The following is a 26887-nucleotide window of genomic DNA, read 5'->3' as shown; positions in this document are numbered from 1 at the left end:
ACCACAAACTGCTAAACTGCTGGACTATTTATGGTGGACCGCAATTAGTCTTGCTGAAATGTAAGTTACCATCTACTTCCTGATGAGTTTTGCGCAATCGTTGCTCTGTGCCATAAATATAAATGAATCTCATGAAAGATATGTCATGCTGATTTATTTCCTAGCACAAGGACATAGTAATGATATATATGGCTATTATGTAAAATTCAGTCTTGAAAAACTCAAACTAGAACAATTCTGGGTGCAAAATCTCAAAGTAAGTAAATTGATCCTACAGATAATCTAGATTGCAACTCTTTTCTTTAATTTCCAAACAGTCTCTACTTTTTAAAATCCAAATTATCTCTCTCTCTCTTGATCTAATTTAACTCTAATGCACTTTGGTTCCAGCTCTCTGCCATTCTGTTTATTTCCCCATCATTAGCCTCCATTGTTTGGGGCCGTAGACTATTGGACCTGATGTTCATGAAGTTCCTCTCACATTTCCAACATCTTCCATTGCATGCATGCAATCAGGATGATGAGCAGATTTTGTTTTCAAATTAAGTGGTGTATTGCTACAGGAATTTCTGCGCCATCATGTATTGAAATTTACTATAATTTTACTTTTTTTTATTGCAGCTGAGTTCTTATTTGTTTCATAATATACCATTGTAAATAACGCTCAACATACTAAGTCATAGTACATATCACACACTTCCTGTAGATATCAAACAAGACACATTATATTCGAATTACGACAGGAAGGAGGGAGGAGCTTAAAGCTATCACAACTCGAGAGAAAAACAATTACACTAATTAATGGGTGGAACATTTACAAATTCCTAATTTGTTAATAAGCAAATGGCCTACATTCATTCCCCACCCCTTAATAAAGGACAACAGCAGAGATAGTGGGCTGGATGAACATGTTGTTCAGAAAATACCAAGACCTTCAAAAGCGGCAGGGACAAATTGACCAGGGCCAAACTATCCATGCTTTTTCCTGACTGGTTATATTCTTATTGGTAATGGAAAGGGGGCGGTGCATATAGCACATCATGGAAACCTAAACCTCAGCTGTCCATTGAAACACAGTGCACAGGACACAAAAACCCCATTTTCACTCCCTGAATGGTCTTGCCATGCAGTAAGTGTTCTATGACTTTACAGTAGAGACACAAATGCTTATGAAAAGAAGGGAAGATATGGAGAAATTCAAGAAATCCATTCCCCTTTAAAATTTGGCAAAAAAAAATATACCTGTTCCGTGGAAGTAAAAAGAAAATCCATGCTTGCAGTTTCAATAGATATGCAAATAGATATACTAAGTGATATTATTACAGTATCATTACTACTTAACCACTTCCATAACCTAAAATTAACACGGGGTGGTGGTCTGCAGATTCATAGTTTATTAACAATTCCAAAACAACATTAAAAGATTCACTTTGATATGGGATTATGAATACAATATTTTGTTTTCTTTTCAGAAAGGATTGCATATTTGAGGGGACTTAAAAGCAGCGAATGAGGTTAAATGATTGATTTTCTTCAACATGGTGAAGTCTGAAATAGATACTTAGTACCAGTGGAATAAAGATTTTGCACCTCTCATTGCGCACTCTTAACAGCAATTGGAAGGAGACAACAAACGTTGTCAATGGTGCTCACATTCCATAACAAAAGTGAACGAAAGTCTAAACATTTATCATTGGCAAAGTGTTGGAATCCATAACTAGACATTTTGAAAGTAAAAAATATGATCAACAAAAGACAATTTGCATTAAGGAAGGGAAATCCTGTCTATTAAAATTCTTTGAGGGTGTAACAAAGCTGGGTGCATAAAAAGGTACCAGATCAGTTTCAACAAGCATTCCACATGGAGTCACATAAAAGGTTCCTGCACAGGATAACCACTCATGGTGTCAGGAATTATATATTAGCATGGATAGGAAATTGATTGAGATACAGGAAATGGAGAATTGGGATAAATTGGGCATTTTCTGATTGGCAAAGTAACTGGGAAGCATCATCGACAGCAATGTTAGGGCCAAAACCATTTATAATCTATATTAATGACTTGGATGAAGGGACAGAATGGAATGTAGTCAAACATAATGATGATACTGCTGGGGAGGAAAGCAAATTGCTGATACAAAGAGCTGAATTGTATAGGCCCTTGAAGCAGGAAGAGGAGTGGGGGCTGGTAATGCAGCACATCTCCTGGCACGACATAAATGGTGGCAGGCAAAGGTTCAATGTGGCTGCTAACTCCATGAAGACAGTCAATTCATCAGAATATGGGGCTGATTGGAACAATTAAGTGGTGCCACAGGCATTTTGCTGGAGTGAGAGGTGCCCTCCCCACCTCCCCGCCCCCAGCACATGGCCAGGCAGCCAGCTTCATTGAGGTCACCTTCATGTGACAGTCCAAGGTGAGGATTCAGCCCCAGTGGTTCAGTTCCAAACAGAGGGTCATAAATCACACACTACAGGAGAGGGCGTTTCACCCATCCAGTCTGTACCACTCTGTTCCTTCATTCAAATCAAAGGGAACATTCATGGTCCTAACAACTCCTCCCAGTGGTCGTTTCCCTTAAACCCTTAGTGTCCTGAGTTTATTATTACACATTTATTTAGCTGGACATGCTGCAACATGGTGCTGCAGGGGCCCAAAGCTGCCAGCCCTTTAATTATTGTAATGGGATGTGAACACTTCCACGGTTTTCAAATGCTTGTCCTGAAAACAACCAATGAACAGGACACTGCTGGTGAAATACCGAACCAGTTCGACTCGGTGTACATCTGGGATTGGGTCATCATCATGAAGTTGGCAGCAAACATTCACTCCAAACAGTCTAAGTGGTGCATTAGATGGTTTAGGTTAGTGGATGTAATCTAATCAAACAGAATGTAATCTAATCTAATGGATAGGTTTGGTGAGTGGACAAAGATTTGACAGATGGAGTCTAATGAGAGAAAAGGTGAGATTATCTGCTCTGATCAGAAGTCTTGAGAAGCAGATTATTATTAAAGTAGCTGTCTTGTAATATTAAAGCACACAGAGATCTGAATATCCTCTAACATAAAACAGAAAAGGTTAGTATAGGTACGGTGAGTAGTAAGCAAGGTAAATTGCCTTTGTACAAGGTCTTGGTGAGATAGCACCGATAATAATATTTACAATTTTGATACCTTGCTTAAACAGTGACATATTAGCACTGGGAGCAATTCAGAAAAGTGTCACAAGATTGATTCCTGGAATGAAAGAATTGGTTCATGAGGAAAGGTTGAGCCCATACTCATTGGTCTTTTAAAGATGTGGGGCAATCTAATTGAATAATATTTTCAGGTGGTTTGTTAAGGGTACATGCTGAGTGGATGTTTCCCCTCTTGAGTAAATCCAGAACAATGAAACAGAGTTTTAAAATTAGAAATCCTCCAATTCAGATGAAAATGATTCTTCGTTCTATGGATTGTTAATTTTTTGAAATTCTCGATTCTTGAGATCTGTATTGGGTGTCAGTTAATATATTTAAAACAGAGTTAGACAGATATTTGAAGTGTCATGTTTCCACACTGTGGGATTATATGATTGGTCAGTAAAAGACTATGGGAGGGAGCGCAAGAAAGTGAAGTCAAGATAACTTGATCATCTTAACTGGTAGAACAGATTCAGTGCATCAAATGACCTTTCCTTCTCCCATTTCTCATGTTCTTACACATTCTGGAAGCAATATATCTGAACGGACAGGGCCTTGTGCATCACAGATTAAAAATAACAAGTAGTTACACTGCATCTGTTTCAACTTCACAAAATAGGCAGCAGACATTCAAATTCATTCCTCAGGGCAATACCTTGACCAATTCAAGTCATCCTGTCTGGTTTAAATTTAAAGAAAGCTTGGCAATTAATGGCCAGTCTTTGGCTAACTGCTGAATCCACTTGGCAATCAATCAATACTTTCTTCTCAAATAGTATTTACACTGATAATTCTGCAAGCATCCTGATAAGTGCAGAAGAAAAGCAGTGCAGACAAAATATGTCTTTTTTCTGCAATACTCAGGTTTTGTACTGGCAAATGACTACTTAATAGTCCTTTTGTTACAATAACGTTAGTGCAATTTTAAAAAAAATGTTTTTAAGATTAAAATTCACTGGACTATTCTCCATTTATCCTGATTAACAAAAACATTATTCATTTCACAATTTAAAAAAATATTCATTTCACTATTTCCTCGCACATCACCAAGTTTCTACCAGATCCTCCAAACTACTGAGACTTATAGTTGCAATACCAAGCACTATATTTCAAAAAACAAACATGTGTTACTGCCATTTAAAAAAGTTTAGTGTAAGTATTTTTCAAATCATTCATAGCAAGATCACCTTCAGAAATGCTTTCTGCATATTTAATTCCTCATTTCTCCATCAAACCTGGTAACGGAGTTGTAATGGTTAAAATAATCCAAAGGAAAGATCATTTGTATGTTTTTGTCATCCCAAATAAAACGCAACGTTAAAGCAATTTTAGATGCAACCAACAAGGAAGATACATCATTAATTAAAGTCACCAGTATTAGGACGAGTATTCTTTTCCTTTTTGAAGAGAAAAGAAGTGATGCAAAAATCAAAACATTTGGTCAGGACTATTAAAAGACCCAAGCATGACCTGTAGGAATATCCCATAAGAATCACATATCTCATACTGCATTGAGAATGCATGATGAACGTTCTGATAGAAGAAATAACACACCTTAAGTGGTAAGTACCCCACTGACATGATGGCTGAGCACTTTGCCACAAAACCAAGCCAGGTTTATGATGAGAATACAAGCAAGGTTATGAATGTGTGGCAGTCAAGGGGATAGAATAGTGGAATGTGAAGCCAAGCTTCCCAAAGTACATTCAGCAAAAATCAAATTTTATTTAGCTGTAGTGAGTTTTGAGAAGATTTAGTTAGTTGTCTTTGCTTTGTCAAAATCTAAATTGAAAGGCCTCTTTAAAAAAAGACTTTCAAGGGATGCAGGCACCAGTAACTGGATCCACATTTATAGTACGTTCCTAATTGTTTTTGAGAGAGTGGCGGACAACTGCTGTGGTCCGTGTTGTGAAGATACATTCACAGCATTGTTAGGAAGGGAGCACTAGGATTTGAACAGTGAGGGAACAGTGATACAGTTTTGAATCAGAATTGTGTGTAGTTTGCAGGAATCTTAAGGGTACCAGTCTTTCCACTTGTGTGCTGCCCTTTCCATTTTGGGAGGTAGAAGCCACAGTTTTGAAAGGTGGTATTGAAGGTCGCTGTGTGTCAGTGATGGAAGAAATGAATGTTCATGGCATTGGTTGAGATGATAATAAAGCAGACTGTTCTTCCTTGGATGATGTCAAGCTTCTCAAATGTTGTTGGAGCTGCACTCAACCAAACAAGTAGGGAGCATTCCATCAGACACCTGAATCGTGCTTTGTTGATGGTGGACAGGTTTGAGAATTCAGAAGTTGAGTTATCTGCCACAGAATTTGGCCTGCTCTTGTAGCCATAGTGTTTGTATAATTGGTTCACAGTATCCCAGAATGCTGATGGAAGTGGTTCACCATTGAAAGTCAAAAGGATTTGGTTAAATTCTCTCATGTTGGTAATGGTGATTAATTGGCATATTCTTGGTGTAAATATTGCTTGCCAATTATTATGTCCCAATATTGTTTGGATCTTGCATCCGTGGTTATTAAACATTGTACAATCATCACTGAACATCCCTCCACCTTGTTCCTTCTGACAATGTCTTCTGATGTGCAGACCCGAGGTTTGAGTATGACAGCAGCTTCTGGAAGTGGAAGCCAATGCACTGGCAAAATGATTGGTACATGTGAAACTTCCCAGCTGCTGCCAATTTAGAGGGAATACTGACCAGCTGCTGCCAATTTAGAGGGAATACTGACCCCATTACTGACTTTGTGATGGTGTTGCAGTGATTGAAGCAGCAGCTGAAGATGGTTTGGCTTCGGACATTACCTGGGAAACTACTGCAGAAATGCCCCGGGACTGAGATGATTAACCTCCAACAGCCACAACCACCTTCCATTGTGTTAGGGGTGATTCCAGCAGTAGCCACAAGCTCTTGCCTCCCGCAAACCCCACCTCAACCTCCCACTGACTTCATTTTGCTGAATCAAATTGGCTGAAAATTGACATCTTTCACGATAGGGACCTCTGCAGGAGCACAAGATGGACCATCTAGACAGTACTTCTCATTGACAATAGTTACAAATGCTTTAACCTTGTCTTTTGCATACTTCACAATTATTCAGGATGGGCAAAATTATGGAGCATCCTTCTCCAATTAGTTGTTTTACTTTCCACCATCCCTTGCAGCAGTTTTGATCTGATCTGAGAGTTGCTGGATCACTTCTGTCCATCAGATGATGCTTCCGATTTTTGTGTAGCCCTGTGCTGTAGGTTGACCCCCTCATCTTTAGACATGTCTCATGTTGCTTCTGGCTTGGTCCCCTGTACACTTCATTGATTGTGGGTTGATTCCCCTGTTTCACAGCAACATTAGTGGAGTGTCGACGTTAAGAAGTTAGAGGAAAACGCCTTCCTGATTGTATTCCATGCACCAACACCTCTTGAGGATTTGCCCACTAGTGGGACAAATAATACCAAGGGGTGGTAATCAAGGAGTCCAAGACATTGGCTGCAAGAGTGATTCAGCAACTCAGTTTTGTCAGGATGTTGCTCGACTATGTTGTCATTGATGCATGTAAAATGGAAATGAAAATTAAAATCAAAAGTAGGAATTTACTCAGGCATGCTTAAAGATGAAGCTCAGGTATTTATTGTCTTCTTTGTCATAATTCAAAAGTTCATTTTGAAAATGGTGAATCAAATAAAAGTATATTGATTTTACTGTAAGATTTCCAAAATTGAACTCTCTGAAACAACTGCAGAACCCATTTTAGTTTCCTTTCATGATACTAGAACAAACTTCTTGTTAGAACACATTAAGATCAAAATATGAGGATTACATCTTCCTTTGTAATTGTAAGTCACTGAGAATTTCCATTTTGATGACAATATTAAAATATTAACATAGATAATTTAGTGTAATTAATGCTTTATAACCATCTATTTTCTTTCACAAACTTTCAACCTTCAAATTGCTAGTTTCGGATCACCTAAACCTATATCATGTCTGCAATCAACTAATAAGATGATCATTTCCTGATCAATGAATGAATTCAAACCAAATCCACAAGGATTTGGTATAGTATATCGTCCAATCCCTCTTTAGAGTTCTAATGAGTATTTTGCTTTCTCATAGCTTGCACTCTAAAATCTAAATTAAGATTCTAGAACATATAGTACAAAAGATATGTTAAAAGTCAATGGTTCACATGCTTGTTCAACAATACAACCATGTGAAATATTTCTCTGAAGTGACTTTAAGTGCTACAAGTAGTCTAAAAGACAAAAATGTACTCTCCAATATCATACTTGAGATTAAAGTAAAACAGATATGGATAGTATTTCTCATCCAATTTTGCAAACAATACAGAATATTGCAGTTAGTTATTTCAGCACCAGGCTTGTGCCATAATAACAGAAATCCATCAACATGGAAGTGCAATGCATACAGTGTGAACTGATTATACCCCCTGCTGCTTGCAATTTGACCAGACTAATGGAATTAAAGTCATTAATAAAGCTGTGGTCCAGAATAGCCATACAAAAGCTCAGAACAGTCCTAAAAGCATACATCATTAACCATTCACTTCACGGTTAGCATTTCTACCACTGTTACATGCAGAATGAAATCAGAAGAGAAGAACAAGCAAGTTGAGAAAACCATGCAGTGATGACAGACCTTTGGATGGAGGTCCATCTTTTGGTCAGGAGACATAACGTAAGCGGCTTGTGTGTAGGCATAGCTTTTGTAGCGTTTAGAAGGTGAAGGAGTGCGCACATGGACTGTGATCTGAAAAGGGGAAATGGGGAGAAGCACACAAACATTGTGGAAAGGGTATCAACAAGTAGAAAAATATGAAAAACAAATATAAACTGAGTGAAAGAAATCTTAGCAACACAAGAATTCTCCACCAAAATACTGCTTACAAGCAATGATTATCGTTATTGGGAAAAAAATACAGAATTCCAAAAATGAATGAAAAATGGTGCTGAAAATCCCCCTATCACCATCATCAAAATCAGGTGAAATTCACATTAGTAAATTTAATATCGACTTCCATTTAACACAAAAGTGTCAACTTTTCACTGGTGGAGGCAGAATGCCTCATTTCTTCACAGCAGTCTACTCAGAACCCTTTTTGAAAGGCAGTAAACCTTCACATTGTGAGTGATAGGTTTCTGGAACACTGCTGAATCAGGCAGATAATTATTGTCATTTCCAGAAACTGTTTGTTTTAACAGGGAATATAAACTATCAAAAATACTCTTTAAAGTTAATCATCTTACTAAGTGAAATCACTGGCATAAAATAATGGCTAATATCTAAGTTTCTAGAAGGGTAGACTTCATGTTAATTATACATGCTGTTCAATAAAGTTCATTGTTGATCATTTATTGACAGATTTTTTTTAAACATTCAAGCTAATAAATTAAAAACAAAGCTGGTCAGTTACAAGATCTGGTTAATAATTATTGATGGCAAGGGGAAAAAAAAGTTTGTTTGATCATTTCTCTCACTGCTGTTTATGAATAACCTGGCTACCAAACCTGCAGATATTACAACAAAAGCTAACTTCATAAATATTTCATTAGCAGGAAAATGCTTTGAACAATCAAAGGATGTGAAATATGGTGATTAGGTGAAAACTTCCATGATTGTTTGAATCAATTTTGAAAACTAATGTAAAATCGGCACCCTATACATTTGGGTTAAGATTGTGCAAGGCAGACTGATGTTTCACCATGAGCTTAAAACAGATGCTACCACAGACTAACTACAAACTTAGTGGCTTAGACATCTAAATTTTAATTTTCTAGCTCATTGGTTGTAAAGGCCTGGTCCATTCATAAAGAAACAAAAGGGTAAAATATTAACTTTTGTTCACTCTTAGCACATCTTAGTGCCCCAATTCATAGCTACAGCACTAGATTACTTGGTAGAGGAGCTGACCATTGCTTTCATATTGACTGGCTGGTGTGCATTTGCATCAAGAAAAAGAAGACTATCTTCAAATGAATTATATATCAATTTCTATACCAATTAATAGGCTATAAATTATTTCAGACTATTTAGAAATATAAATTAATCATAGCCGCCTCTGTGTAATTGATGCAGAAGTCCCAATCTCAATTTAAGTGACTTTTTCTTGTCTATTCAATTCAGTATCACATGGAACTCTTGTAAAGTAGCATGTTAAATGCTATTTGTTTTTTATCAGTCTTGGCATAGTAACAAAAGTCATGTGCCATTTCAAAATCATACTACACCTTTAATAATGATCTTTGAACATCTCTCAAGCTGCTAATGAGCCACTAGATGAGTACAAGTGACAAAAAAGATTTTCATCCTGCTGAGGGGTAGATATTTCTGCAAAATAGGTCAGAACAGTTCTCCAAAACTTATTTAACCATAAGCTTTGACATGTGCATAAAGAATTAGTGTCAGCGATGCACATTGCAGCAACAGTGACTGATTTTGATAATTCATAAAGCAACCCACTCATTCCAAGTATAGGTCTGATAAGTATTCTCTGAACTGCCACTAGTGCTTTTACATCTTGCCTTAAAGAAGGGGACTGTGCACAATGATCTCACCAGTGTCCTGTGTACCGGAAGTATAACTTTCTTCTTAGCATTTAATCCACCTTACAAAGAAAAATGATAACATTCCAGCAGCTTGATTACTTACTGTACCTGCATACTAACCTTTTTCACCGTGATCAAAGTAAACTGTTATCACATTTGGGATTTAACATGATAATTTATATTACACACAGTTTGCAGTCACCATCATCAGAATTCCAGCTATAATTCAATAATAAAATGACAAGAAATAGGCAAATGTTGTCAGCTTTAGTTCAGTGGTCGTACTTCAACTTTCACAATTAAGCTCAATGGCAACTTGAGCCAAACTCATGATCCAAGCTGAAATTTCAGAGCACTAATGAGGGAGTGCTGACTCACTGGAAGTGCCATCTATTGGGTGAGATTTTAAACTGTTAAAACATTCTGTAGCAGTATTTCAAAGAAAAGCAGCAGAGTTCAGGTCAAAGCTCATTCTTCAAGAAAAAAAAGTATACATTTTCTGAATGAGCATGGCTCACTGGCACTAACAGTTTCCGAGTGACAGCTTCAGTCTGCTCCATAAGTGGTAACACACCGATGTGTGACCAAGTGGACATTTATGGGTCATGGTTAAAAAAAAAGTTCAAGGGTCAGATTGCAGTGAGGGAGAGATGAAAGGCAAGAGACACATGCTTACACCATCTACAACTTGGATATCAGAAGATGTTAAGAGTTAGAGGTAGGACAATAGCAGGACCATTAGGTAAATTATTCTGTCAACGATGGTTTCAGTACCATTATTGGCCATAATCTCAGTAGTCTCTATGTCAATGATTGTCAGCACTATCTCTTCCATGAAAGTGAGCACAGATGCATACTAACTATGTATTCTCTTCTCAGATAAGCAGACTGAACAGCAAACACAGAACTCCAGCAGTTGTTCCCTGTCTTATTCAGATGCAATGTGCTACATGATCCTTCCTTCTTGTGGTTCTCTTGCGTCTTCATCCAATTCTTCTTCACTGCTTTGCGGTGTTATCCACAATACATTAACATACAATGATTCAGATTATTTATCTGGTTCCTATTACAGGGACTCCTTTAGGCCCCTCAAAACACCTACCATTGCTTCAAAATGGAATTGCAAATTTGGTATGTTTGCAACATTTTCCTCAAAATAACGTGGTGTCGAGCTGTTCATAGATGCGACATTTTCAAGTGATCCAAGTAGAAAGTGGCCATATAGTGATTCCCAGTTTAACTATAATACTAAAAGTTAAAACATTGCATTGTAGTATCAGGCAGCTGTTAACTCTGTGGCATGGTTTCTTTACTACCCTTCTATCTACTACTCTGAGTATATATTTGTTATGACGATATGTTTACATGAAGAATCTACTGCCAAAAATAGGCCATGTCGCAAAATTAGTCTACACTTAGGCTTACTTTCTACTTAACTCCTCCCAGAGTAGCGTGACGTAAAGTTCATATATGTTGGTTAAAGCCAACCTTCACCTCTTAAAGGGGAGCAAGATGGTTAGAAGGTGGAAAAAGACTGAATACTGGCCCAATATGGGAGAGAGCACAGTCTTAGATTCATGGACACAGCATCCTACTTCCTCTACACAACTATTTAAGAGACAATGGAACCAGATAGCAATGGCAGTCAATGTGAGGAGTCATATTCTAAGAATTTAAATGTAGTGCTGTAAAAGGTTCAATGACCTCATGTAGTCAAGGTCAGCAAGTACGCCTTCTTATACCATCTCATTAAAGTGTAGCTCCGCGCTTACGAAGTCTTCAATTTACTTCAGTTCCATCACTGACCTACCATCAATCTTTAACAATCCTGAGTCAGACCATATATTCAGAATTTTATCTGACCCCTTCATACAGAGCACTGCTGTAAGCCTCACTGCCACAGGTCTCAACTGACACATGCTCAGCTGAAACACGCACACATCTCTCTATTGCCAAGTGACCAAAACTGGGCATAACAGCACCCACCCAACATGTGCTAAAGAGATTGATTAACATAATAAAATGGGAGTTTTCAGTTGTCAGTGAAGGTAGAGAAGGTTAAATTTTGTTTCGCTGTTTAAATTCTACAATTGTTTAAAGTAAATGGTGCATACAGAACTAAATAATGTTTAATTAACAATATTTTGCCTTTAGCTATTGATACGAAAATAATTATTTTACAATGTGACGTCTTCGCATTTCATCCTTTCAGCTAATATCACAAAATTAGTCCCTTTTTTTCTAAAAACTGTTCCTTGGCTCAAGGAGACTCTGTCCTCGATTTTTTTTTCAGAGGGGCAATAAACCAGGTCAGGCTCCACTCAGTCTGGTTTGGTCCAGACATGAAAAGGATTTTGAGAGGCCTTTTGTTTATATGTAAACAGATGAGACTTCAGGTCAAAGTGATCATGCTTTAGAAGTGACCTGTACAATGAAAGGGGAGTGGTCAGCTCTTTAGCTGACCTGAGCTCAGCAGTTTTAGTTCAGTCTTGAACTGGGAGTTCAACAGGGAGCTGTGTGAAAACGGTCTTGCCTTTATGACTTTTAACTTCAATCTGAAAGCATGTGTTCAGTTCACACTGGGTTTTAAAGGGAGTTTGCTTACTGGGACTGTTGTGTATATTCAGAACAGCATAATTAAGTCTAGCTGGATAGGTTGAGTTCTGTAGATGCTCTTTATTCTGTTCTTGGTGTTTCATTGTGTAATTGTTTGAATAAACTTTTGTCTGTTTTAAAATCAAATAGTCAACCTAGCTATCTTACTCTGGGTAATTTTCACAGTATACTTACCAAAACAAATTGCAAAGTTATGGTCTGGGGCTGCCTGCTTAAGAATGTTTTGAGTGGTCTGGCCTCGTCCATAACAGATTGTGGGCTCTTTGTGGGGTTTTAAACAGCAAGTGGTAGGTGCTAGTGTCTTCATTTCGGATGTTGGTTTGGTTGGGTAGCCAAAGCTTGGGAGAGTAATGCCTCTTCCAGTCACCAAAAGTTTTCTGAATGTGGATGCGGTGACTTTGGAAGTTTTGCAAAAAGTTGCAAGAATTAGCAGAGATGCTGGAATTGGAACTGCCTGCTTCTATGAGGAAAAGGACAGATAATTACAGCAGTAGCTCAGCCTTTAACTTTGCTGGAGAAATCATCAGAATCTATAGACTTGGCAAGAATTCAATTGCAAATGAAGCAGATCCAGTTAGAGGCAAGAGATAAGGCAAGGGCAGCAGAAATGAAACAGTTTGAGTTATGATTAAAAGCAGAAGAGAGAGAAAAAGAAAGAGCTTTTGAACTTCAAAAACTGACACTTAAAAAGGAAAGTCAGTGTAAAAGGCTGGAAATAAAGGCTGAGGGTCAGCTCAATAAGGAAGCATTTTAATCTCATGTGGAAGATCAGAGAGTTAAAATAGCAAGGTTAGCAGCTGAAGTGGCAGATGATTATGAGCTGCTCCATAAAACTCAGTTTGACTTCCTGAATCAATTTCAGTCCATGAGAGATAGAAATCGGGGCAAAGAGAAATCCTCATGTGGAAAGGGAAAGGTAAATCTCTGTGAAGACCATACGGATAACTTACCACAGGGTAAAAAAGAAACCCTTGAGGGGGACAAAGAAGTTAAAAGGCTGCGGTGTTTTCATTGTAATAAAGTGGGCCACACAAAATCACAGTGTTGGTGGGCTAGGAGAAAGTCAGATGTAGGAAAACCAGACAAGCCTGGAAATTTTGTTGGACTAGTAACAAAAAGCACAATGGAAGTTAAGACGACTGTCTCAGAGTATACAAGATGATCAGAGGTTGATTAAGGAGGAAGTGCCACATTTGCTTAAAAAATATACATGCAAGGGTTAAGTTTATTCATTTAAGCCAGGAGTAATAGGTAAAGAGATTAAAATATTAAGGGACGCAGGATCCTCTCAGTCTGTAATGCTGGAGGATGACGAGATATGCAGTCCTGAGAGACTATTGCCAGAGAAGGTACTGGTAACTGGAATTCATGGTGAAACAAAATGTGCTCTTTGATATAAAGTGAGGAGAGACAGTCCAGAAAAGAGTGGACAACTTGTGGTAGGAGTACTGGACAAACTCTCAGCTCCAGTAATACCATTTGTCCTTGCAAATGGCATAGCTGATTCACTGGTAGGGAACACTGCATTCCCTAGTTGAAAAGCCAGTGGAGACTGTGCGTCAAATGTTAGAGAATGGTTAAATAGAGCTGGAGAGTTAGGAAGACACATTTAAAAGTATCACAGCATACATTGAATCAGGAAGCAAATAAGAAATCACAAATTCGCAATTTTGCAATTGGAGATAAGGTATTGGTGTTACTTCCAGCAACAGGTGAGCCTTTAAAAGCAAGGTTTAGTGGACCTTATCAAATTTAGAAGAAATTAAGTGAGGTGAACTACTTGATAAGGACTCCAGACGGGAAGAAATCTCACGGAGTGTGTCATGTGAATATGCTCAAAAGGTATTTTGATAGGGAAGGAAAGCAAGGGGAGAAAGTGTTAATGATTACAGCACAGAAGGAAGAACCAAGTTCAGAGGATTCTGAATTGGACATTCCTCAAATCAAATTGGACAATGAGGAAGTTGTCAAAAATTGGGATAAATTATGGAGTTACCTTCCACAAGCAAATCGAAATGACCTGAAGGGGTTATTACTATCACACGGGGAGATGTGCAGAAATAGACTGGGAATTACTAACCTAATTGTGCATGATGTAGGGATAGGAGATGCTGTTCTGATTAAGCAACATCCTTATAGACATAACCCTCGAAAGTTGGCACAGGTTCAGAAGGAGATAGAGCGCATGGTCCAAGATGGCACAATCGAAGTGAGTTACAGTGAGTGGAGCTCACCCATAGTCATGGTACCCAATGGTTATGTGTGGACTATCGCAAAGTCAAAGCCGTTACAAAGACTGATGCATATCCAATTCCACGTTTGGAGGACTGTGTTGAAAAAGTGGAACAAGCAGCTTACATTTCTAAGTTGCATTTGCTCAGAGGCTACTTGCAAGTACCTCTGTCAGAGAGAGCAAAGGCACTTTCAGCTTTCATAATACCAAATGGACTATATCAGTTCAAAGTCATGCCATTTGGTATGAAAAATGCTCCAGCCACATTTCAAAGATTGACTCATAAGGTCGTTGCTGGATTACCCAACTCTGTGGTGTATATTGATTACCTGGTGATTTTTAGACACTCGTGGAGGAAAAAAATATAGCATTTATCAGACTTGTTTAACCGATTTCGGAAGGCAGGCTTGGTGGTAAACCTAGTGAAAGTGAATTGCTAAAGCCCAAGTCACCTTCCTGGGCCATATTATTGTACATAGACAAATGCCCCATGAGATGAAAAAACGCAAGTAATTGGGGAATTTCCCACACCATCAACAGAAAAAGCAGTACAATGGTTCCTGGGGTTGAGTGGATTTTACTGCAAGTTTGTGCCGAACCTTAGCAGCGTGCCTGCTGCTCTCACCGAATTGTTAAAAAAGGGCAAGAAGTTTCAGTGGACAGTGGACTATCAAAAGGCATGTGACAGCCTAAAAACTATGCTAACCACTGCCCCTGTATTAGCCACGCCAGATTACGCAAAACCTTTCAAGGTGGCTATCGATGTGGGTGTTGGTACGGTGCTCCTGCGGGAGGATGACAAAGGGATAGAAAGACCCATTGGGTATTTTTCCAGAAAGTTGAATGAGCATCAACAGAAATATCCAACAGTGGAGAAAGAAATTTTAAGTTTGCTGTTGGCATTACAACATGTCAGTGTTTATATCACCAGCAATTCATCTGGGACAATCGTGTACACTGATCATAACCCATTGACATTTGTGGAAAAATTTAAGGACAAAAATGCCAGACTGTTTCGATGGAGCCACTCAATTTGACAATTGTGCATATGGTAGGTCATGAAAATGTGATTGCTGATGCGTTATCGAGGCTCGAATAAGATACAGAGGCATTTGGTGGCGAGCGTGATGTGGCCTGAATTTGCATGTGGTTGTGCATGTTTCCATGTTTATAGTTAGTGTGGTGTGTATGTGTATTTAGACTACTAACTGGGTTTTGAAGGGTTAAAAGTGAAGCATTCTTTTGGTATTGATGGTTCTTTTTTTAAAAGAGTAAGATGTCACAAAGCTAGTCCCTTTTTTTTCTAAAAGCTGTTCCTTGGCTCAAGGAGAATCTGTCCTCGATTTGTTTTCAGAGGGGCAATAAACCGGGTCAGGCTCCACTCAGTCTGGTTTGGTACAGACATGAAAAGGATTTTAAGAGGCCTTTTGTTTATATGTAAACAGATGAAACTTCAGGTCAAAGTGATCATGCTTTAGAAGTGACCTGTACAATGAAAGGGGAGTGGTCAGCTCTTTAGCTGACCTGAGCTCAGCAGTTTTAGTTCAGTCTTGAACTGGGAGTTCAACAGGGAGCTGTGTGAAAACGGTCTTGCTTTAATGCCTTTCAAATTCCACCTGTAAGCATGTGTTCCGTTCATACTGGGTTTTAAAGGGAGTTTACTTACTGGGACTGTTGTGTGTATTCAGAACAGCATAATTAAGTCTAACTGGATAGGTTGAGTTCTGTAGATGTTCTTTATTCTGTTCTGGTGTTTCATTGTGTAATTGTTTGAATAAATTTTTGCCTTTTTCTAAAATCTAGTAATCAACCTAGCTATCTAATAATTTTCACTGTTCACTTACCGAAACAAATTGCAAAGTTATGGTCTGGGGCTGCCTGCTTAAGAATGTTTTGACTGGTCTGGCCTTGTCCATAACATAATAACTTGAAGTTTGAACTTCACATTAAACCATTACCATGCTATACAAGGAATATAACTATCTACAAAATCCATTATTTTACAAGATCATTTTTCTGCTGATACATTTAAAAATAGCGGCTAAGTCAAATTTAAATGCCTGTGTTCCTCAGTGTATATTATACACTATGTTCAGTGCGGAGTGTTATTAATGCTTTATCTAATTAGTTCATGCTTCATTGTCAGTCCCAGTTAACTGAACTCTGTTTTATTACTTTCACACTTGTCATTATTTCATTCTCTGTACTTTTCTGTTATATTCCCACATTATTCAAGTCAGATATGAACAAACAGAAGTGCTTGCAAATCAGTAATGTAACCAAACTTTCCACTAAACTGCAGCAGCAGTCTCTATGAACATTGAATGATTTATTTTATGGTTTTGATGCAACATGTTCTGCTTGAATATTTCTTGGATGAAATCAGTACTTTGAGATGCACATATCATAGACATATAACACTTGCTGTCATTTCTTTAGGTTGTTATTCCAAAGTGATTGTAAGTGTCCACTATTCTGAATTCTCCTGTTCACAAGATAACTAAAGAGCATTCTAAAAGAGTTAAGGTTTAAAATTCCATTCTAATCTCACTTCAGTATTGCACTATGTTTTTTTTTTGTTTGGATTGTCGTAGCATATTGTTTCTACTTATTAAAAAGAATTGTGAGGATTCCTATAAAAGCTGCACAGCAGAGTTCTGATTAATAAAACGATTACCATGACAACAAAATACATGCCACAGCCTATCAGACAAGCACAACAGAATCAAAAAACAAATAGAAACAAAACACAAACAACTATAAACGCTTTTTATAACATGCAGAGGTATTCATAAAACTATAGGTGCATATTTAAATGTAACTTTTAATCACAGACCACATACCACGGTGAATTTTCTAACACAATATGCAAGCCAAACCAGGGACTCTGCCCGGTTCACTTTGTAGACATTAAACATTCCATGCCAACAGCCTACAGCAATTTGTCCCAATTCCATTCTCATCCATAGGTATAGTGCGCAACGCTCGCTCTGTACCTCTACGGCTGAAATTAGGACATGAGCATGTGGATAAAATATTTATCATTTAACTTTTTAAAGATCTAATTAAATTCTTGCCACAATTCAAAGAGTTGTGAATATGGAAACGCTGTGTGTTGTCTTGGTTGAACTGTTTAGCACTTTACTGTTCCAAACAGTCAAATTCCAGCTTTGCAAATGATAAACTGCAGAGTGCACATTCAAACTTCGGACATACCAAGATTCTTCGCATTCAAGTGGTTAAATGTGAACAGAGTGACTACACTTGAAGCATGCTTAACAGGTACTTTTGGTCAAGTTTTCAAATCATCACCTGCTGGGAGAAATGCTGCTTTTGCTGCATCTCTCTTTGTTCTTCCTGAGTGACCTTTGGCTGTCGTGGCAGAGTTTCAACCTCCTGGATGGCTTCAATGGTTACTTGCTGGGGCAGAACCTGGAAGAGCGACGTGATGTACATAATGATGGACTTCTTGTCTGGGTGTGCAGTTGCAACGTCTGTAAAAAGAAGCATGGATTATTTTTTTTTAAATGGGAACGGTTTGTTTACTTGCACTTCTAATGTGGGGAGATGCATGCTGTTTCACAGCAAGAATCAACCAATCAAACCATCAGGAAACAGACAGCCTAATGAACAAGGCAATTCTAGATGCATGTCCTCCAGAGACTAATTAGGGCAATGTGAGATAGCTCTACACTTCAAACTATCAGCCTTGCATACAAATGAAGATCGTACATATTTTCAGAATGGTTATTTTCTTTCCTCAGGCAAAGCCAATTCTATCATTGTTCTTTAGAAAAAAAAAAGCTGGCTATATACATTCATATTTCACTGATTGTTATTATGAATAGACCTCAGAAATAATGTGGCACATATTGAAGTGTCAGATCCTTGGAAGTTTAAAGTCACAAAGTGACTATGGGCTCAACATAACAATTACAATCACAATGCGAAAAATGAAAATAAATTCACAGAAAGTGTTCCTGAAGCACTGGTGTTTTTATAAGCATACAAAACAATTAAGCTGTCCTTAATATAACATTCTGCGTGTTATATACTCCCTTCATTATGAAAATGGGTGTAAATCCATTTCTATGTTGCTTTGTGGATGAATTGCGCATTGCCTGCCTCAAGCAATGAAAATCTCCAAAATGGGTTTCAGAGCCATAGCACTTCTTTCAACACCACCACTTTTCCCCATACAACACACCTTTATCAGTGATTTCACCCCAACCCTTTCCTTCAGTCATCTATTCTTTTTGCTAACATCAGTAATCAGGTAGTCTCACCACTGTCCAAATGGTTATAGTCTTGCCTGAATCTCAATTACTCACAGCAGGCTGTTCTCTCCCATTGGGTACCATAGCCAAGACTAATCCTGCAAAGGCCAGTGGCCAGCAAACAAGATGTTTCTGATCCCAAACCTGGAACCTGAACATCAGTTATGGCATGGTACCACTGCCGTCCTGAGACCAGCCCGGCTGATGATCAACCGAGACTCTCTTAATTTGCCTGTGTGAACACACTGAGCCAGAGAACAGGGCGGCATGGTGGCTGAGTGGTTAGCACTGCTGCCTCACAGCACCAGGGTCCCAGGTTGATTCCAGCCTCAGGTGACTGTGTGGAGTTTGCACATTCTCCCCTTGTCTGCATGGGTTTCCTCCGGGTGCTATGGTTTCCTTCCACAGTCCAAAGATGTGCAGGTCAGGTGAATTGGCCATGCTAAATTGCCCATAGTCAATTAGTCAGAGGGAAATGGGTCTGGGTGGATTGCTCTTCAGAGGGTCGGTGTGGACTGGTTGGGCTGAAGGGCCTGTTTCCACACTAAGGAATCTAATCTAAGCTAAAAACACTTCTCATCTTCCATTACATGTTGTTTCTTTTCAAAATGGTTCTTACATTCTGCACAACTGCAGTTGAAGAATTCCATTTGTGCACCTGTTGATATCTTCTTCAATCAAACCTGTCACCTCACCAACAAAGCTGAATTACTGTAAGAGTTCTGAAATTATTGTACAAAATGAATAAAGTCCTCATACAATTCCAAACATTTGTTTCGACCAAGCAGTCTTTGATTGCCACTTTTTTTTATTGTTTCCTTCACGTCAAGCTCCTCAGCATCACTGCCACTGGAGGCATTATACTCACCTCATGAGGTTTTGGTTGGGTATAGTTGACTGTAATTACAGCCCATGGCTTGGATATTTAATTATATTCTATCCACAGGTGAGATAACATATAGGGCAGCAATGTGCTTTTGGCAGATTTACATCAGCTAAGCATGCAGCGTGCCTTGCACTTACATAATTGCCAAGTCACCTTCCCACCCTCTAGGCACGTGCAGTTTAGTCATTTTACTACTTCCCAGTTGGATCCATTTTAATGGGAATCGAGTCTCTCCTGTTTTTCAGGCAGAGTGATGCTGGGGCTTAAAGTCTTAAATGAACAGTCATGCTGAACACTTGGCATCTATATCAAGAAAGGCCATCAGGCTGTGCTACAAAAACAAATGTCACCTTCTGATGGATTAAATGTGCAAGTCAGAAAAGCAATTCACTTCGCAGCTGGTAGCTCTGACTTGGTAGCCGTGTGGCCAGGCAATGCTATATTTATGTCAGAATGCTACCATGTCTTTTTCTTCTGAAATATAGGAGCATTAACAGGACAGCATGCATGAAATTGTTTAGGATTTACATTTGTGACGAGAAAGAGGAACGACAGTTTAGAAGCTAAACCCCCTGGAAATTCACATACAATGCTGTGATTTTGGTTTGGTGCATGAAACCTTTTGATCTGAGATCAGTCATTGCAAGAAAAGAAAACCCAAAAAAATTATTGATTTTTTTAAAAGCCCTTGTTGATGACTTATAAGTTGAAGCTTGCATAATCTAAAATGAACCTTTCAAAAAATAATGAAAATGATTCAACAATTTCATAGCAAATTGTTTACATGGTCTTCATGGACACCGCATGCACTGTCACATATTAAACCAATACAAAATAATAACAATCGCTTTTCTTCAGTAAGGAGTGGACTTAATCAATGACTATGTTTATACATTTAATTATCTCCATTGCTTTGGACTTTAAAAGTCTGAGATATTAACTTGATGTCTAACTATGTATAGAAATAAAATTATTATGCTTGCATTTGTAAATGCAGTGACCTATCATGATCTTTGAGAAAATTCCTTCATATTCCCAGTGACTTCTCATTATTTACTTAATTAACTTTAAATAAAACATTTTATTTTGTTCAAAGAAAAACTCCTCTTGGGTTATTCAAACATATAATCACCACCTTAAGACTTCGAGCAATATTTTATTGCATATTATCTCTTAGAATGAGCAGGTTTATGTAACAGATTGAGTGTTGTCTCAATTCTATTCAATTATTGATGGTAAGTTCCATAATTCTGCTGACAACAGAACTGATTCATGGGAGGCATTGTAAGGGTGCTATTGAGGCAAACAGATTAGCAAGATCCAAGCTCAATTCCTACATTGTGAGATTCCTGACTTGAGTGCCAAAGTTGACTGTCTCAAGGAGTTAGGCAGTGGAAAGAAAGAAGCGATGGTTGTTTTTTCTCTAAACAAAGCTATTGATTAGTGAATAAGGGATACAAGGAGTCTTTCTGATCATTAAAGTAAAAGTAAGGTCTTAAGTTTGTGTTTGTACCTCTGGTCTTTTGCTTCAATTTTTCTTAAGAAGAACTTAGCAATGAGAAAATTGGTATCGGTTTAAAACATACCATAAAGGGTAAGGAGAAAAAAAGAAAAAAATTAACAGAGAATGCAGAATCTGCTCACTTCAGGGACTGACACTGAGCAGGCTGGCCACCGCCAGTGTACTGTGAGTGGAGTCACCAGTGGATGGAGACTTAGACTTTGTACTACTATTACAAAGCGATAAAGAAAAGAAAACAAAGGGTAAAGAGTAGGATACAACGCTGATTAATTAATAAGTTGAACAAAATACAATAGTGATAACAGGTTGGGTAATGGTCTGCTACTGCAGTATGATTGAGCTGCTGGAAACCAAGCTGATCCCTGCTGACACCAGTGACTTCAGACTGAAATTGTCGAGAGGCCTTTAAATTAATTGATCCAGAGGGAAAGCAAATTCAGGTCTGCATTGAGGAGCTGGAGTCTGAAATATGAACATCAGGATAGCAGTCGTACCACTCAGATTAGGTGCTTAAAATTAAGTCCGTGATTAGGGACAGGAGGACGTGATTGCTGGGAAGGCAAGAGGAAGCATTTGATGAGCCTCAGCCACTGAAATTATCCCCAGTTATAAGGTTCTTGTGAGCCACATGGATAAGAACAGGGACTACACAAATGACAAGCCATCTGATCATGAAACAAGGAGGAATTCAGTGGTGGGGCGGGGGGGAGCGGAGCACAATACAGATGCAACAGCTAGAGAGGACAATATAATGATGGAGTTAGGAACTGTTCAGTGTCACTGTGAGCATGAGTCCTGAGGGCTGTGACGCCTGCCTAGAGCTAGGAATAATGACAATTCCTCAGTGCTAGGGAAGAATTTGGAGCAGGAGAGAAGGGATCCAGTTGTTGTTTACCATGCTGGTACCGACCACATTGATAAGAGTAAAAAGGAGCTTCTGCTGAAAGATTTACAACAGTTCGAGTTCAATTACAAAGCTGAACCCCCTCCCCCTGACCAAGGTAATAATCCTCTCAGGACAATGACCTGACCCACAAGCCAAATAATTGATGTTGGCCAAATAAAGTTAAGGAAGAGTGAAACACGTTGTTGAAAGATTGGCATGAGAGGAAAGGGTTATACAGTTGATGGGGTTCTGGCATTAGTACTGGGGAGCAGAGAGCTAATTCACTGGGGCAGGCTTCACTTGAACTATGCTGGGACCTAACTAATTCGAGGAAGTGATGGTTCTGGAGAGGGGATATGCATCCTTAAACATCAAAAGGATCAATAAGGTAATACACTATAGTGACTGGTCAACCATTTTTTTCTCTTCAAACTTCAACTAGTCAGTAGCTGTGAAATCTTTATTATTTAATCCTTTAGTTTATTTTGGTATATTCATGCTTGCGCTCCAGGTCTCAGAACATGACTGGTATCACTGTGGAATATCTGGAGGCTGATCGTTTTGTTGAAAAGACTCTTCTGGAGATGGCCAAATGGTTTGAATTCCATGAGCTTGTTGGCTAAATGCCAGTTTCACAGAAAGTTCCCCCAATGAGGCCAAATGAGATTTCTGTCAAGTCTTACCAAACTCACCTCATTAATGATCTACCTTTTGGTACACCCTGACCCAATTCCAACACCTGCCTTCCTGCAAAAGGCGATCACCTCGTGGTATTTTTGTTGGACTGTTAATCCAGAGATTAACATTCGGGGGACCTGGGTTCGAATCCCACCAGGGCAAATGGTGGCATTTGAACTCAATAAAAAAAAACACGCTGCAATAATTAGTCCAATCATGACCATTAATCCATTTCAGGTCCTTTAAGGGTTGACTCTTAACTGCCTTCTGGGCAATTAGGAATGGGCAATAAATGCTGAGTTAGCCAGCAATGCCCTCACCCCATCATGGAATTTAAAAAAAGACCGTTGAGCACTGACTCAAGCTTTGGCTACAATGTATTGCACTATTCTAGCAACGTAAAGGCACAGGAGACACTAAGCTATGCTGTGCACAGCCAGCACTCCACTGCACATAAACCATTCTCTCACCTTAATCACTGCTTAATTACCAGGCCACACAATTTACCTGAACTTATCTACATTCCATCTGAACATTACAACTCTCCACCCAGTGTCACTGTAGACCTGCATCTTGGCATTGTCAACTCAGGGAACATCACATGTAGACAGACAAACAAACAACCAATCTCAAAGATGAACTTTTATTTACACACAGCAGAAAATCAATCAACAAAGTGAATAGGGGCAGCGATGCACCCTGTCACTGCAAACGAAAATGGTCAACAAGTATTTATACTCTGTGATGGTCTGCTGTAGCCAGCTCTTATCAATTGAAATCCAGCGTCAAGCAGGTGCTGTCGGGCTTGTCATGTCCAAAGACAGCTCCTTCCGCCCCATTGCCTTTCTCACAAAACTGCTCCCATTCCTCGATTTCCGCAGCATCAGCACATCGGCTGTTCCAATTGCACAAAGCACAGATCAACAGGATGAAGCAGTTCAGTTTCTGGGCATGCCCTCTCCGCACTTACACACTCCTACTACCCCCTCCTCCCAGAATGGTACAACCAGTGGGACCACATCTTCGGCAGCCCCTGACAATTACTCCACTGTGACCCCGGTCAAAGCATCAGCAGCAGTACCAGCACTCTGCCTGAGTCAGGGCATTGTCAAATAATGTCATCAGTATTATCACAGTAGGTCACCCTTGTCCCCTCGTAACTAGCCTTGTATGTGCAGTCGATAGCAACCGGGGCAAGCCAGCTGGATCTTTGAGTCCTACTGCCCAGGCTATAGCACTGACCTTGTCATGGGGAAAGCTGAATGAATCAGTGTGATCTTGCACAGGTGGAATTAGTCACATTTCTGGGTGCACTACTGAGACATCCCACACAGGTCAGAGAAAGTGAGGACTGCAGATGCTGGAGATCAGAGCTGAAAAATATGTTGCTGGAAAAGCGCAGCAGGTCAGGCAGCATCCAAGGAGCAGGAGAATCGACATTTCGGGCATAAGCCTGAACACATTTTTCAGCATCCCACACAGGTCACCCATCACTTGTTGGAAGGAGCCAGGAGCATTGAAGGTTTGAAATGCAGCAATTCTATCAGCCACCAAGAGAGGATGGCCTTCCACTCCTGCTGCCCTCAGATCCTGCTCCAGCATCTGGCACAGTACCATCACAGTGCCCTGGGATAAATGGAGCCTGTGGCAGCACTGCACCTTATTCGCCTCCTGTACACCTGAAGAACCACGAGGGGCCTTTGGCTGTAACACCCCCCTGACATCTCATCTCCCTGCCGCAGCCCCCAACATCTCACATCACTGAGATGCCAATGTTCAACCTGCAAGGACCAAAGGGAAAGTTTGAATTGTCTTTGACAAGCATTTGAACCTGAAACATAGTCACTCTGAAAGCATTACCAATGAAATGATGGCAAATTAAATGTTGATGCACATTGCAATCACCTGTTTCATGTATTTGCCCCTCCCTTGTGCACAGCAGACACAGATCCCATATTTGCCTCCAGCCACCCTGAGCATTTTCCTAATCATTTTCTACGTGCACTTAATATCTAGTGAACAGCAAGTGAGGACAGGGAACACTGCACAGAGGGAACACTCCTAGCATTGGCACGACCACAGCTCCACACAACCTAAGAGCTGAGTTATCCTGTTTGATCTTACAAAAGTTCTGAAGCTCATTTCCAGATCCCACCTCTTGCCACATGGAGGCCCAACACATTGAACTTTGCTCCACATCCAGCTTCCCTTCTTGTTCTCTGAATTTCAACATTCCAGCTCACTAATACACACCACAGTTCAGGACAAATCCCCCTGTGGATAACCATCCTTCCTGTAACCCACTGATGCTACACCACATAGTCCTTTATACTTGGACATCCCCCCATCACCATCCGTGTCCCTAATTGATCTCAAGCCCCATCCCCTTTTAACAGGTTGGCCTTACAACTACCCCCCCCCCACCGACCCCACTGCTCAACACACAGGGCCCCCGAGGAGTGTATTTGCTCCAGACCTCTGACTCACTTTGTCAAACAGTGCTGAGACATGATTCAGTGATCTCATCACTCCTGTGTTTCCAGCTCCCCAACTGATAACACGCAATTCCCCTGATTGCTTATGGGCAATCAGGGGCAAAGGCCCCCGATAAACCTACAGGAGAGACTATTGCCAACTCCCTAAATTGTAGCTGGACATAGCCCTGAAGAAGTCCAGCCCAGTAAACCAACTGACTATGATCAAATCCTGGACAGTTTGTAAATTGTTCCTATGATTGATAATACTGGGACTGCTGACTGACAGCGAACACCCTTGAAGGCTATGCCCTCCTCCACAGACACATGGCTGAATTAACATGCAGTGTGTTTCTGTGCAGGCACCAGGCACCTGCTGCAAGTGTTAAATTAAAGTTTCTTTATGCCATACAGCAAGATGTCCATCCCTGCTGACAAGCAGCCTGTCTGTGAACCTGAACAAAACTGCACATCGATACGGCAATACAGATAGCCTTGAAGTTCTGGCTGAAGCAACGATGTACTAACAGACATGACAAGGAAGTACTAAATGAGCAAGTGCAACAAACCACCAGCAAACTGGTCCAATCCATGAGCTAAGTGCCCATCCCTGCATGCAACATGTCCTCACAGCAATCTTTCGATGGCAGTTGCCAGTGTATTCTGCAGTGGATTGAAAAGGTGCCCAAGGGTTGGCAATTATCAGATGCCAATGTACATCACCAGGAGCGTGTGTGCGACTGGTGATTATGCCTCATGCCCTGAGATACAGTCACATGGGAAGCAACACAAATTGTCTTCACAACCAAGAGTGAGCTAAAGTTATCAGGTACCCACTCTGACTTCCATGTCGAGAATTCTAGTTGAGTTTGCTCAGGGTCGGTGGTACAATAGGAAACTGCACATTCAGATTGTGCAGTTATTAAAGCCAATAATCCTTCTTACCAGCCAGCTCTCTGAGCAGGAACCTCACATGAACAACTAGAACTTAGGTTAAACGATGCAGTGAGTTGCTCCCAACACTGGGATTGATCTTGTTGGATTTCTCACACAATTCTGCCATGTTTCATATCATTTGGGTCCCTGTAAATTCTCCCGATAATTTCTAAACGTGAATTACTCTTCTCATGGATAGCCTAACTGGGTATCATGTCTGATTGCCAGCTCACTCACACAGGGACTGCCAGGATTGACTAATATGCCGATTCTGCTGCCAGAGCTCAGAAAACTGAAGAGCAATTCAAGCATAAATATAAATTGAAGCAATATCATGCAACACAATTAAATGTATAATCTCATTCTTAGTTTTACTCTTACAGTATTAATACTGAATGAGATTGCTCCAGTGAAAATTAGGCTTAAATGTGCATCCTAACTATCCAGCCTCTGTGAGACACATTGACAGCTTCATTTAGGAATTCAGTGGAAAAGATAAAATTGTAATGCTTTATTTACATTGATAGCACTGGGCACCCAGTTGTATTGTACAGGTTAATCAAGGCCAAGTATTGTCTTCACATGGAACAATGGTTACTGCTAGAGGATAAGTGGATCACAGCA

At 39.7% G+C, this 26887-nt stretch overlaps 1 protein-coding gene across 16 annotated transcripts in view; it reads right to left on the bottom strand.

Annotated features, from left to right (window-relative positions):
• Positions 1–26887, bottom strand: part of dmd (dystrophin) — a 1983813-nt gene that overhangs the window by 1272355 nt on the left and 684571 nt on the right. For 14 of the 16 annotated variants that reach the window (XM_072585000.1, XM_072584994.1, XM_072584999.1 and 11 more), the window contains exons 8-9: positions 17917–18098; positions 7849–7959 (exon numbers count right to left, since the gene is read on the bottom strand). In XM_072585000.1, coding sequence (XP_072441101.1) covers positions 7849–7959; positions 17917–18098 — 293 coding nt within the window. The remainder of the gene's footprint in view (positions 1–7848; positions 7960–17916; positions 18099–26887) is intronic. The other 2 variants (XM_072585005.1, XM_072585008.1) reach the window with 1 other exon arrangement.

Source organism: Chiloscyllium punctatum, chromosome 15, assembly GCF_047496795.1.
Source record: "Chiloscyllium punctatum isolate Juve2018m chromosome 15, sChiPun1.3, whole genome shotgun sequence".
Lineage (NCBI taxonomy): Eukaryota > Metazoa > Chordata > Chondrichthyes > Orectolobiformes > Hemiscylliidae > Chiloscyllium > Chiloscyllium punctatum.
Note: the sequence above shows the minus strand (reverse complement) of the source record. Positions and strands in the feature narration are given on the sequence as shown.